This window comes from Chinchilla lanigera, unplaced genomic scaffold (assembly GCF_000276665.1).
Source record: "Chinchilla lanigera isolate Chin_1 unplaced genomic scaffold, ChiLan1.0 scaffold00052, whole genome shotgun sequence".
Classification (NCBI taxonomy): Eukaryota; Metazoa; Chordata; class Mammalia; order Rodentia; family Chinchillidae; genus Chinchilla; species Chinchilla lanigera.
The window spans coordinates 14,637,335-14,650,637 of record NW_004955453.1 but is presented as its reverse complement, the minus strand read 5'-3'; the positions used below and the strand labels follow the sequence as shown (position 1 = coordinate 14,650,637).

At 44.9% G+C, this 13,303-nt stretch overlaps 1 protein-coding gene across 1 annotated transcript in view; it reads left to right on the top strand.

Annotated features, from left to right (window-relative positions):
- The first annotated feature begins 3,254 nt into the window (after positions 1-3,254).
- LOC102004889 (sterol 26-hydroxylase, mitochondrial) overlaps positions 3,255-13,303 on the top strand; it is a 45,889-nt gene continuing 35,840 nt past the window's right edge. The window contains exon 1 of the mRNA XM_005395627.2: positions 3,255-3,592. Within this exon, the coding sequence (XP_005395684.1) occupies positions 3,329-3,592 (264 nt within the window). The 5' untranslated portion in view covers positions 3,255-3,328. The remainder of the gene's footprint in view (positions 3,593-13,303) is intronic.

The window sequence follows — 13,303 nt, the reverse complement described above, 5'->3', positions numbered from 1 at the left end:
TATGTTGAACTATCCGGGCATCCCTGGGGTGAGTTGAACTTGGTCATGATGTATAACCTTTCTGATGAGTTGCTGCATTCTGTTTGTCAGTATCTTATTGAGGATTTTTGCATCTATGTTCAGTAGGGAGACAGGACTGTAATTCTCTTTCTTAGTTGGGTCCTTCTCTGGGTTTGGTATCAGAGTAATGTTTGCTTCCAAGAATGAATTTGGGAGTGTTGCTTTCCCTTCAATTTCATTAAAGAGTTTGAGAAGTAGTGGTATTAGATCTTCTCTAAATTTCTTGTAGCACTCAGCAGTGAATACATCAGGGCCTGGCCTTTTCATTGTTGGTAGGTTTTTAATCATATCTTTGACTTCATTGATTGATATTGGTTTACTTAGGATTTTTGTATTTTCTTGACTCAGCTGTGGATTTTATTTACTCTTTCAAAGAACCAACTCTTCAATTCATTGATTTTTTTTGTATTGTTTTCTTAGTCTCGATTGCATTAATTTCGGCTCTGATCTTTATAATTTCCTCCTTCCTAGGAGCTTTGGGCCTGGCCTGCTCTTCTTTTTCTAGAAGTTTGAAGTTCAACTGTAAGTTGACAAAAAACCTATTTCTATTTAAATAAGATCACCTTTCCACATGACTGTTAGATTCAACCAAAATGAAAAGTAGAAATTGGACATGAATGACAACAGAAATTAAGATTAAATATGACTAGACATGTCCAAAATAATAGCACATAAAAAGGTATAGCATTCCATGCACGTATTAGAATATAAGAAAGCATCAGTAAGCAGTCTTTTTTTTTTTCTTCAGGTACTAGGGATTGAACCTAGGGCATTTACCACTGAGATACAGCCCTAGCCCTAACTTTTGTTTGCCATACCAGGGATTTAACCCAAGGCCTTCATATCGAACTACAGCCTTAGCCCCTTTTTATTTTTTTATTTTGAGACAAAGTCTTACTAAGTCACTGAGTTCCCTAAGTTGGGTTCTAACTTGCAATCCTCCTGGCTCAGCTTCCCAAAATACTGGGATTACAGGCATGCACCACCATGCCTCAGATTCCTGAGTAGCTAGGATTACAGGCATGTGCCACCGTAACCAGCAATTTTTAGAAAATATTTTTAAAAATATAAATACCAAGAAATGAATTGAATTATGAATCCCATGAATCCCAGAATGAAGAAGTAACCCACACCCAGCCGTATCGGCTGTCAGTCTACTTCTTCCAGTTTAGTAGCCCTTTCTCTTCCAGCCGGCTATAAATAAATTTTTCAAGTGCTCTTGGAAGTGTTTTACAATCCTGCTGGCTCTTTTATTCATAGGTTAAATAATCACTGACCTTGTGTTTATTTTACATTTTTTAACTTTTCAAAAAATATATTGTAGCCCTGGGGGTATTGAGGCAAATTTTAGAAAAGGCATGTTATGTGGGTGTGTAACACCCATGTTTTTTTGTTAGTATTTCTATTGATGAATTATTAATTTTAATTTTATGACATATAAAACAATGTTTACTTAACACATTGTTTAATATAAAATAAAACATCAATAAAATATTAAAATTTTAATATGTATAGAATAAACATCAACATGCCTTACATGTTTAGGGTCACACAAACCATTGGCCATCACTTTGTGTTTTTTTTTTTGGTTTTTCTCCAGTACCGGGAACCGAACTCACGACCTTGCGCTTGCCAGGCAGGCGCTTTTGCCGCTGAGCTAAACCCCCAGCCCCTACTTTGCGTTTTGAGTGACATCATAGTTGCTGCATTTCTTGTCAACAATGGCTACTCTGCCTTTAATTTTGTTGTAAAATGTGACCATTTCTGGCTTCATTTGTGTTGAGGATTCACCACCAACCTTTGTTTGTTTGTCTGTTTGTTTGTTTTGAGATAGGGTCTCCCTATGTAGTGCAGGCTGGTCTTGAGCTCACTTATGTGGCCCAGGCTAGCTTCAAACTTGTGGCAATCCTGCTGCCTCAACCTCCTGAGAGCTGGAATTACAGGCATGCACCACTATGCCTGGATGAATTGGGCCAATTCTACAAGAAAAATAAAAAAAAGAAAACATTTAATGAAACAAATTCCAAATACACAAAAATGTAACACAGCACATAATGTAGGTAAAACACACCCATTTACACTTTGACATACGTGTATATACACCTTTGTCATATCAAATGGGTGAGCACAAAGACTGCTTCCTGTATTGCCCTGGCACAGTTACTGAGAAGCACAGTGGCTACCATTATGCTAAATTACGTATTTTCATTAGAAAAGTGTGGCATCTGCGACCCAGTATGAGGAACCTTTAAATATAAAACAAGGGATTCACGAAATTGCTTTTTCTTCTTGTGATGAGTTTTCCACTCTATTCTGTTCTGTTCTGTTCTATTCTATTCATTTTATTTTCTTTGTTTTGTTTTTGTGGGACTGGGAATTGAACCCAGGGCCTTCTATTGACCTACATCCCCAGCCCTCCTCTCCCTTTTTTGAGACAGGGTCTCTAAGTCATTGAGCTGCCCAGGTTTGGCTTGAATTTGTATCCTCCTGCTTCAGCCTCTCAGACTGCTGGGATCACAGGCGTGCGCAGCGATGGGCAGCGTTCTATTCACTTTACTGTGTGAACCAGCTGACTATGCCAGTACTGAGCTTTCCAAAACTGAGCCATAACAAACTTCTAAAAAAAAAAAAAATTCTGGTCATGACCCATTAAACCTGGCCTCAACTTGCATTTTGAAAGATCCTGCCTTCGCCACTCGGGTGGGGAGGACCGCATGTTAAACTCCCCTAATATTTAAGTTTGTTCACTTCCTGACCCTGGCTGCAGGGCTGTTTTGGCGTCCCGCTCGGTCACTCTGGGATCACTCCCAGCGACTACTGGAAGAGCCAGCCCGCATTCAGCCTCAGCAGCGGGGCAGGCCCCTTGGGGAAACGAGGGCCCCTCCGGCGACAGCGCTCCGCCGGGCTCACTGTGTAGGGCCTGTGGGTCTTGGAAAGCAACAGCTGTGCTTCGGTCCGGGTGCGTGCAGCGCTAGTTCAGTCTCCCTCCGGGTCCGCCGGAGCGCGCTTAGGGACCCGCTGCGCCCGAGCGCCAGGCTCTCCCCGCCGCCTTGGCCCCTTTCCAGGCCCAGTGGGTGCCTTTTGTCTGTCCGCTAGATTCTGCTTTGGAGGCCCGCGGCGGAAAGTGAGCATGAAAGGGGCTGGCCGACCTTTTCCCCGCCCGCCCCCTGAGTCCTCCCCCTTTTGGTCCCACCTCTTTGTTTAACTCCAGGGCTGGTCCAAGCGCCCCACCTCGGGATCCCAAGGTGCAGACCGGTGAGCACGACTCATGGCTCCGCTGGGCTGCGTGAGGCTGCGGTGGGCACTGCTGGGCACGCGGGTGGCTGGACGTGGCCTCTGCCCACTCGGGTGCAGAGCGAAGGCCGCAATCCCTGCCTCTCTCCCCGCGGACGAGGCAGCCGAGGGACCTGGAGCCGGTCCCGGAGATCCGCGGCGGCTGCGGAGCTGGGAGGAGCTTCCCAGGATCGGACGGCTGCGCTTCTTATTCCAGCTGTTCGGGCAAGGTTATGCCTTGCGCCTGCACGAGCTCCAGGTAACTAGTGGAGGGCATCGATGACCTGGAGGGCGGGGGCTGTGAGTGCGGGCACCAGGACAGAGAACAATGGGATGACAAGTAAAAGATTCCAGAACTTCGCTGGGGACCCACTGAGGCAATGCTTATAAATTGTAGGGAGAATGTGCAAAGTGCAGAGCCCTTTGAACTGAAACAAACGGAGATAAACAAGGCCATGAGCAGGGGTCAGCAGGGCAACTAGGGAGCGGTGTTGGGAAGACAATGGCGGAAGGATGTTGGGTCACTATTCAGTTCTGCAGTGACTTCTTCCAAAGGAAATAACTTCAGGATGATCCCAGAGATTCCTAAGCAATTTGCAAGGCAAATTTCCCCTTGTAGGGGTGTGTATGTGTGTGGGGGGGGGGCGCGGGGTGGAGATGCTGCTTCTCAGAAAGTGAAAGCACAATCATAGGCCATAAGCAGAAGGAGCTGCTCTGGTGTGGCTCAGTCCCGGATGGAGAGTCAGAGCTGAGCCGCACTCTGCAGAAAGCCTGGCTGGACGCTGAGGGTGAGGGAGAAAAATCACACTGAAGCTTTGGAGGGTGAAGTTGACAGCAGCCAGGGCTCCATCCTCTGCGCTTGCCCTGGTGGCCCTCTCTCCTGCTGTCCTATTGGCTCAAGTTTTGAAGACTTGGGGAAGTGGATCACAAGGTACCACGGATGGTTAAGAAATCACTCCCTATGGGCCGGGCTCCCCTAGACCGAGAAACATGCCCTCTAGAGTACCCCACTGGGTTCACCTTCTGGAACTGTGAATGCACTGGGGCAGGGTTGAGGGTTTCTCCGGAGATTTGCTCAAGGTTAGTTCTACAGCAAGTACCGAAGAAATTAAAGATGGCCTTAGGAAGAGGAAGGAGGAGAAAGCCAGGAGTGTGTGGTCTTTTAAAGGACAGCCCAGGGCTACAATTTAAGACAACCCTCTAAGATCATGGGTGGTGGGAACCTGAGCTGCCCCGTGGGAAACCCATTAACTTTCCCTACTTTGTGTGGCTGGGGCGAGTTAATAAAGAACAGACCTTGTACATCTGTAAAACCCAGGTAATAGTTCTACTGAGGAAGAGAATGTGTTTCAGTGACCCACTTTGCATCTGAAAGAGTTCATTTGGTCGTCATTCAAACTGGCCTAAAAGCTAGAGCAGATTTATTAGCTCATAGAACAGAAAACTCCAATAGTTGAGTGTCCTTCTGGTGTAATTTGTTCTAATTATCTAATTTGCTTTGATTGTCCTAGTCAGTTTTGGGTTACTGTAACACAGCACTGTGCCTGAGACTGGGTACTTTTATAAGGAAAGAGCTTTATTTAACTGACAGTTTTGGAAGCTAAAAATCTGAGACTATCAGCTCTTTCTGGCAGCCTCTGGAGCAGGTCTTCGGGCTGTTCTGATGTATGCCATGACTGATGGCATCTTCCAGCAGGAGTGTGTTCCAGAGAGGTTACATGCGGAGAGGATGGGCGAGACTGGGAAGGCGCCAGCCTTGCTTTTGTGTTTTTTTTTTTTTTCCCTTCTGGTACCAGGAATTGAACTCATGACCTTGCACTTGCCAGGCAGGTGCTGTGCCACTGAGCTAAATCCCCAGCCCACTTGCTCTTGTATAACAGCTCACTTTGGTGGGAACTAATCTATTTTTTGTGAGACCAGCATTAATCCCTTCACTAGGGCAGTCTTGACTTAAACTCCTTCTATCAGGCCCCATTTCTTTCAATAAGCTGGGGACCAAGATTCCACCACATAATGCTTTGAAGGGCTAAGCCGTATCTAAACCACAGCATTCTACCTTGACCCCAAAGTTCATGTCCTTTTCACAGTGTGTTAATTCCATGCCAACAGTCCCAAAAGTCATAAATGGTTTGAACACCAACTCAAAAGTTCGAAGACCAAAGTTTCATCTGACTCACGGAAACTCCCAGCTGTAATCCTGTAAAATAAAAACTAAGTGATGTTTCCAAGACACAGTGGCAAGACAGAGATAAAATAAACATTCCTATTCTAAAAGGGTGGAATGGGCCAAATGAAGGGAAGAAATTAAATCTTAAAATTCCAAGTCCTGCGCCTGTGGACACAGGAACTGGTGGTGGCAGCGGTGGTGCCAGGGCCTGGGGCAGCGCTGTCTCCATGGCTTTGCTGATGCAGCCCATGTGACAGCTCCTGGCAGTTGCATGCAGGTACTCACAGCTTTCTCAGAAGGGTGTTGTATGCCACTGGGTCCTCTGCCTTTCTGGGACCTGATTGTGGTTCCACTAGCTATTTAACAGAGATGCTGGTAGTTCTGTCTCCCTGCCAAATTTCTGTTTGGCTACTTAGGCTTTTTAAAAAAAATCTTGGTGAGAGATGCCATGCCCCATGCCTCTTAGATTCTGTGTGCCTACAAAATTGGCCCCATGTGGATTTTGCCATGGCCTACAGCTTGCATCCTCTGGAGCAGGACCACATGCCACCACCCTCGGGTCCACTTGAGCAGCAGCTGGGTGGCCAAGTGCAAGGGCCTCAGGTGGCCCTGTGCAGCAGTTCCTGCTTGGGGCATGGCGGGGGGGGGTGTTGCTTGAAACCATTCTGCCCTCCAAGGCCTCTGGACCTAGGATAGAAGGGATTATCTAGAAGAGTTTTGGGGTGTGCTTTGGGCCTCTCCCAGTGTCCAGATACACAGCACCAACTTCCTTTTTATCTGTGCTGAGCTGTTTAGCAAGTGGTGGCTCTCATGAACCCTTGAATACTTTTCCTTGGCTTTTTACCTGAACAGGCTTCGATTTTTCCAAACTGTTACACTCTTTCTTCTTAATTACATGTGCAAGGCCCTGGGTTGCTCTCTAGCACTTCAATAAATACATTTTTAAAAAGTAAATTCTGCCTCTAAGTCATTGCTCCTAAATCTTACTGCATGAAGGTTAAAAACCACCCAAGCCACTTCTGTATTTTGCTTAGAAATTTATTTCACCAGATATCCCAAATCATTACCCTTAAACTTGGCCTTCCACAGAGACATAGGGCATGGTTGGAATTAAGCTATTTTCTTTGCTATTTCATAATAAGCATGGTTTATACTCAAGTTTCCAATAAGATATTCCTCATTTCCATTTGAGACTTTGTCAGTGTGGCCTATACTGTCCACATTTCCATCAGCATTCGAGTTCCTTATTAGTTTCTTAGTTCTGAGTCCTTACCTGAATTGCCCACAATGCTTCAATTTCAACAATACAAACCTTTCCTCATCTGTTCCTCCAAAGTCTTCCAACTTCTGCTCATTACCCAGTTGCAAAGCTACTTTCACATTCTCAGGTATCATAATAGCAACAACACTACTCCTCAGTAATGGTTTTCTATCTTAATCCACTTTCTGTTGCTACCATGAAATTACGAGACTGGGTAACATAAAGAGGAAAGAGGCTTGTGATTCTGGTGGGTGGACAGTCCAGACTGCATGGTGTCAGTGTCTGGCAAGGGCCTCTTGCCTGTGTCATAACATGACAGAGGAGCAGAAAGCATAGGGGGTGTATGCAAAGAGAGAGATCCCATGGTCAGAGACAAAGCAAGAGGCCAGGCTTCCTCTTTTACAACAACCTGATCTCAAAGAAAAAAAAAATTAATCCATTCCCACAAGACTTGCATAAAGCCTTTCATGAGTGTGATCATGAGCCAGTCACTTCCCACAAGGTTCCGCCTCTGAAAGATCTCTACTGCCATTAAGTTGGGGACCAGGCTTCCAGCACAGGAACATTTGGGGAAACAAAACATATTTGAACTGTAGCCAAACTGGTAAAGCTATCAAAGGTAGTTTTGTTTTTCTGTAATTCTCTTGGCTCTGGTCCTTTTTCTGAAGTGGACTGACTGGCTTGACGTGGGTTAGTCACCTCTGCTTGAACCCATCTCAACATCACAATATCAAGGAACAAGGCAGACACACTTTAATGAGCTTAGCCTCATGCAGCCTCTGGGCAATCTATAGCAATCTTTAATCCATTCCTATAGCTGGGGTCGGGGTCCCTTCCATCCAAACCAAGAGGTTACCAGATGGGGAGAGAAATGGAGTGGTTGTAGGCTCAGCCAATTACAATGTTCTTTGCACCTTTAGCTGCCAAAATCCATGGGGCTGGGGCTGTTGCTCAGTGCTAGAGTCCTTGTCTAGCACACACAAGACTCTGAATTTGATCCCTAGCATGACACAAATAAACACAAAACAAGCAACAACGACAAAAGCCACATGCACACACAAAGCCCCCCTTCATTATCATATATAAAAATAATAAAATCAATGCACAAAACATTGTAACACTTAAAGGAAATGCCAGCTATCTTTCTCTTTCTTAACAAAAATTATGTTAAGAATGCTGGAGGAGGGGCTAGGGATTTAGCTCAGCGGCACAGCGCCTGCCTGGCAGGTGCAAGGTCCTGAGTTTGATTCCTGGTACGGGGGGGGGGGGGGGGAGACAAAGAATGCTGGAGGGTCTGGAAACCAACTGCTTAGCATGCATGGGGCACTATATTCAATGCAAAAATGATAGAAAAATGAAATATGAACATATGTCTAATTTGTATGTAAATGCATGTAAAACTGCTGTCTTCCAAAGATGTGGGGCAATAGAATGATGAGATGCTATCTATCCTGTGTTCTTATGTGGAGTACCCGGGGCAGTGGCTCCTCCTGTGGCTCCGTGCACATATTTGTCACTTCATGTGTCATTCATCCCTTGTTTATGCAGCGTAGAGACTGGGCTTTGAAGTTCCAAGGGCTGGACCTGTGTTTTTCTCTCCTGTTTCCCAGGGCCAGGCACTGAGCTGGTGCCAAGAGTGGTAAGGAGCGGTGGCTACATCTGGGGTAAATCTTTTTGTGACATTTGTCTTCCCAGCTTCCTTATCTGTGTTATTTGCTCTAAAATAGAGGGAAGGAGAGACAGGGAGGGAGGTGGGCAGATCAGTCAAGCCTGGCCCTGCGGTCCTCATTGTTTCTAGTGCAGAAAATATATTTTGTCAGCACACTCAGCATGAGCAAATTATTAGGGACTGACTTACATTGGCCAAACCCACAGACACTGCTGTGTGGACTGCAGTGCCCATGTGTTTAATGGGGAGATCAACTCTCCCAGGTGGGAACGCTCCATCACACAGATTGCCTTGTTCTAGTTTCCCGTTGCTGCGTAACAAATTATCTTCAAATGTGGTGGCTTAAAACAATAAATATGAATTTGAAGGTCAGGAATTTGAGCAGACTCCATGAAAATGACTTATTCCTGTTTCTCCATAAAATGTAGTTTTATGAGCAACCCCAAACTGGGCGTGGTGAGGCAGGCCTGTAGTCCCAGCACTTGGGAGGCTGAGGCAGGAAGATCACTGTAAGTTAAAGGCCAGCCTGGATTATCTAGTGAGACCCTGTCTCAAAAAAAAAAAAAAAGGAAAAGAATGTGGCTTCAGCTCAAATGGGTGAAGATGGCTGGGACTGCTTAAGGGCAACCATATGTCTGGGCCTCAGGCCTGGCTTTTGGCTCCATCGTCACATCTACTGGAATGCCAAGACAGCTTCTTCAGTGGCATGATTGGTGCTAGGGCGGTTTGGCCCTAACAATTCAGTCTCTCAGAGTCTGTCTCTGTCTCTGTCTCTCTCTCTCTCTCCCTATCTTTCCCCATCCCACACCTCATGGCTAGCTTGGACTTCCTTATAGCATGGTGGTTTTAGAACAACCACCCCTACATGCTTCTGGCTTTGTTTTGTTTTGTTTTGTTTTTAGACAGGGTCTCGCTATGCAGTTCAGGGTGGCCTTGAACTCATGTAGCCCAGGATGGCTTCACACTCATGGCAATCCCCTTGCCTCAGCCTCCCGAGTGCTGGATTACAGGTGTGCACTGCCATACCCAGCACTTCTGGCTTCTTGGAGAGCAAATGTTGCAGAGACAGAAGTGGTTGGGATTAGGCCTGGAGATAGGCCCAGCAGCATTTCCACTGGATTGCATGCACTGAAGTAGCTACAATGCCCACCAAGTCTCTAGAGAAGACAGACCTTCACCTCTATATGGGAGGGATGACAAACAGTCTACAGTAACCTGTAATCCACCACGTCCTCTTTCGAAGATCCAGTTATCAAGAGGAGAAATAAGTAACTGTTACTGGGTAGTCTCCTGCTAAAAGTGGCTCACCAAATCAATGTTACCAGGTTTGGGGTTGCTCATTTTTCCTTCTGGAGACAGATTCCAGTCCTCATCTCTTTTTTTTTCTTTTTTTGTCTTTTTGAGGCAGGGTCTCTCTATGCAGTTCAGCCTGGCCTGGTCCTCACTTTGTAGCTCAGGCTGGTCTTGAACTTGCAACGATCCTACTGCCTCAGCCTCCCGAGTGCTGGGATTACAGGCGTGTGCCACCACACCTGGCTCCTCATCTCAAGTTGAGAGAAATAAAGAAAAAGTAGTGGCAAAGTTTGAAAAAGTAAAAGTGAAGAGTGGGAGAAACTGGCTCTGCAGAGCAAGCTTGGGCTGAGGAAAAGAGGAAAAAGCTAGATAAAAGAATATCCTGGAGGAAGTAGGGCAGGCTATCCTGAGGAAAGCCATGATAGCAAGCGTGTCTTAGCGGCTGGGTCTTTTATGCTGCCCAAATATGGAGGAAACCCGCGAGAACTTCTACATGAGGGTCCTGAGAGGTGGTGCTGGGATCCCACACCTGGGGCTGATGTCAGGTCTAGGCCATCCCATTGAGAACCAGCTTGAAATCTTGCAAGAAGTCCATGTGCAGGGTTTGGGCAACTGTTCTGTGCCCCTGTCTGGGATCTTGTGACTATCAGTTCACACCTACTTCCCCAGCCGGTTTGGCCACCCTCTAATCTCCTGTAGTGACTGCTGGTGTGCAAGGACCCAGAATTAAAGGAGTGGAATTATATGAGAGGAAAGTTCACCTCTGCCTTGGAGAAACCTGGTTGAGTGTGTGTCTCTGATGCCGGTCTATCAGGTAAAGTATCTCTCTCCCCTGGGTAGTAAGAAGTGAATGCTGCCAATGTCTTGCTTCCTACCGCCCCTGTTCTGGATTTGGAAAGACCACCTGCAGTTGGTTGACACGTTTTTTCTTTGGTTGATTAGATCCATTTTCTTCCCCGGAGCTCATGTTGCAATTATACCTTCCAGAGGTTATTGTCGTGTACCTTGGATATGAACATTGCTTGGTATCGCCTAACAGTCATTTATGGTTGTTTACGCAGCTGTGCAATATTGTTGCTTCACCTTAAAGCCTCACTGGTGGAAATTTGTTTTCAACAACTTGCTCAACCTTTAATACTTCATCACAAAGTCACCAGATGTAAACATGTTCTTGATACTTATTTCACAGAATGAGGTATAGTTTTCACAGGTATAAATCCTAAAGGTGCAAAAGGAGTATTTAGCATAAATACAGTGAAAAGAAAAATAAGGATCAGTTTACACTGTCATTTGAATTTCCTTGACTTACACAAAGGAAAACATACATTTGCTTTAGAGTTCTGAAACTTCAATTGCTTTGATCTGTTTTCATAGTTTGTTTGGGGTTTTTTTTTTTTGTTTTGTTTTGTTTTTCTGGTACCGGGAATCGAACTCATGACCTTGTGCTTGCCAGGCGGGTGCTGTGCTGCTGAGCTAAATCCCCAGCCCCCTGTTTCCATAGTTATGTAGAAGTGAGATCTACTATTTGAAAAAAGTAGCCTGAGTCCCTCTTTCTCTCCTTTTTTCTTTCTTTCTTTCTTTCTTTCTTTCTTTCTTTCTTTCTTTCTTTCTTTTTCCTTCCTTCCTTCCTTCCTTCCTTCCTTCCTTCCTTCCTTCCTTCCCTCCTTCCTTCCTTCCTCCCTCCCTCCCTTCCTTCCTTCCTTTCTTCCTTTCCTCCTTCTTTCCTTCCTTTCTTTCTTATTTTTTGTTTTTTGAGATAGGATCTCACTATGTAGTCCAGCCAAGCTGGCCTTGAATTCACTATGTAGTCCAGGCTGGGCTAGAGCTTGAGGTAATCTTGAGGTAATCTTCCTATCTCAGTTTCCTGAGTGCTGGGATTTCAGGCTTTTGCCACTAATCCCAGCCTGTGGTAAGGCCTGTGTGTAGGAAGGACACATCTATTCTAGTAGCAGCTGTACATGTAGCAATCTTTAATCTACCACACTCATTAGCCCCCATTAACTGTCCTCTCTCAACTTGAAACCAGTCTGTTTGGGGGTCAGCTACAAGCAGTATTGAGAGACACATCAACTTTGATGAGCAGAAGCAACACTTGTACCCTTAGAAAACCCAAAACCTTTTCTTCAGGTTTAGAACAATTAAGTGGAACCAAGAGGAACAAATAATTCACACTCTTACTGAGTTGTTTGATTTCAGAGAGCTTTAAAGATTTGTATATTGCCCCCTCAGAATGAGCAGAATTAAAATTTTTAGTCTACTTAAATCACATTAAGGTGAAAATAAGAGCTAAATGAGAAAATGACCATGAAATACTCATATCTCATATATCAGACAAGGTTGCACTCTAAAACCATATACTAAAAAAAGAAAGAAAAAATCCTTATAAATAGAGGCTTATGTTTTTCTAATATACTTACAATCAGCTTAATGTACATCTTTTTTTATTTTAAAGAGTAAAAGAAGGATAACATAATAATAGGGGGGCTTACCAAATTACAGACAAAGTGGTAGGAAATTATCAATAGTTATTGTTTTACATACTGTTATCTACAAGATAGTTTCTCAGGAAAACAAATAGACAATTAATAGTGAGTTAAAGACAAGAGAGGTAGGAGATTATTAAGAGTTGTTGTACTATACTTTGGTATCTTCAAAGTGGCTTCTAAAGAAAATAAATAGAGCTGTACATGAGTGACCTATTGAATAATCATTAACATATTCTCAATGGTTGTTGTAGGAAACACATAATAATAGACATGCATCCCTTTTTTTTTTTTTTTTTTTGGTTTTTCTCCGGTACCGGGAACCGAACTCACGACCTTGCGCTTGCCAGGCAGGCGCTTTTGCCACTGAGCTAAATCCCCAGCCCCGACATGCATCCATTTATGAAATAGGATAGGATACCAATACAAACATTACAGAGTTATGGATAGATTAGTAGGAAAATGTCAATGGCTGCTGTAATACATGGTGGTATCTTCGAAGTGGTTTCTCAGGAAGACAGAGATAAGCAAGAAGGATCTAACAAGTAGTTACAGCCTAAGGGTTGTCACAAATAGCATATTACCTCCTCACCAGTGACTCCTGTTGCTGAGGTGTGACGGCTGGACAGAAGGCCAGGATTGAAAAGAAGGACCAAGAGACTTGCACCTGTGTCTAGCAACAGGCTGTTTTCTTGTTCCTCCATAGTCACGATTACCCAGGGCTCCTCCATGGAGATGACGGTCTGGCCAGAGGGAGAAGGCAGAGTATGCCCCGGGCCCTCTCATTCCTGTTGAACTAACTGGTAGGATGGGTCTGAGTTCTGGGGCCTCTGCTTCAGAGGGTAGACCGATCTCCAGTGGTCACCTTTGCATTCAGGGCATGGCCCATGGAGCCCCTTCGGGCAGTTCCTCTTGAGGTGGCCTGGCTTTTAACAGTAGTAGCAGATGAATGCAGTCGTCAAGTTCTTCTTGGGGTCCCAGGAATCAGACTTGGGATCTGTTTCTCTTAGTGGTGCAGCAAAAGCAGCTGCTTTTTCTCAGTCTCTTTGTTTTCTCTCCTTGGCCTCCTCCTTGTCATGGCTATAGAATACTGAGGA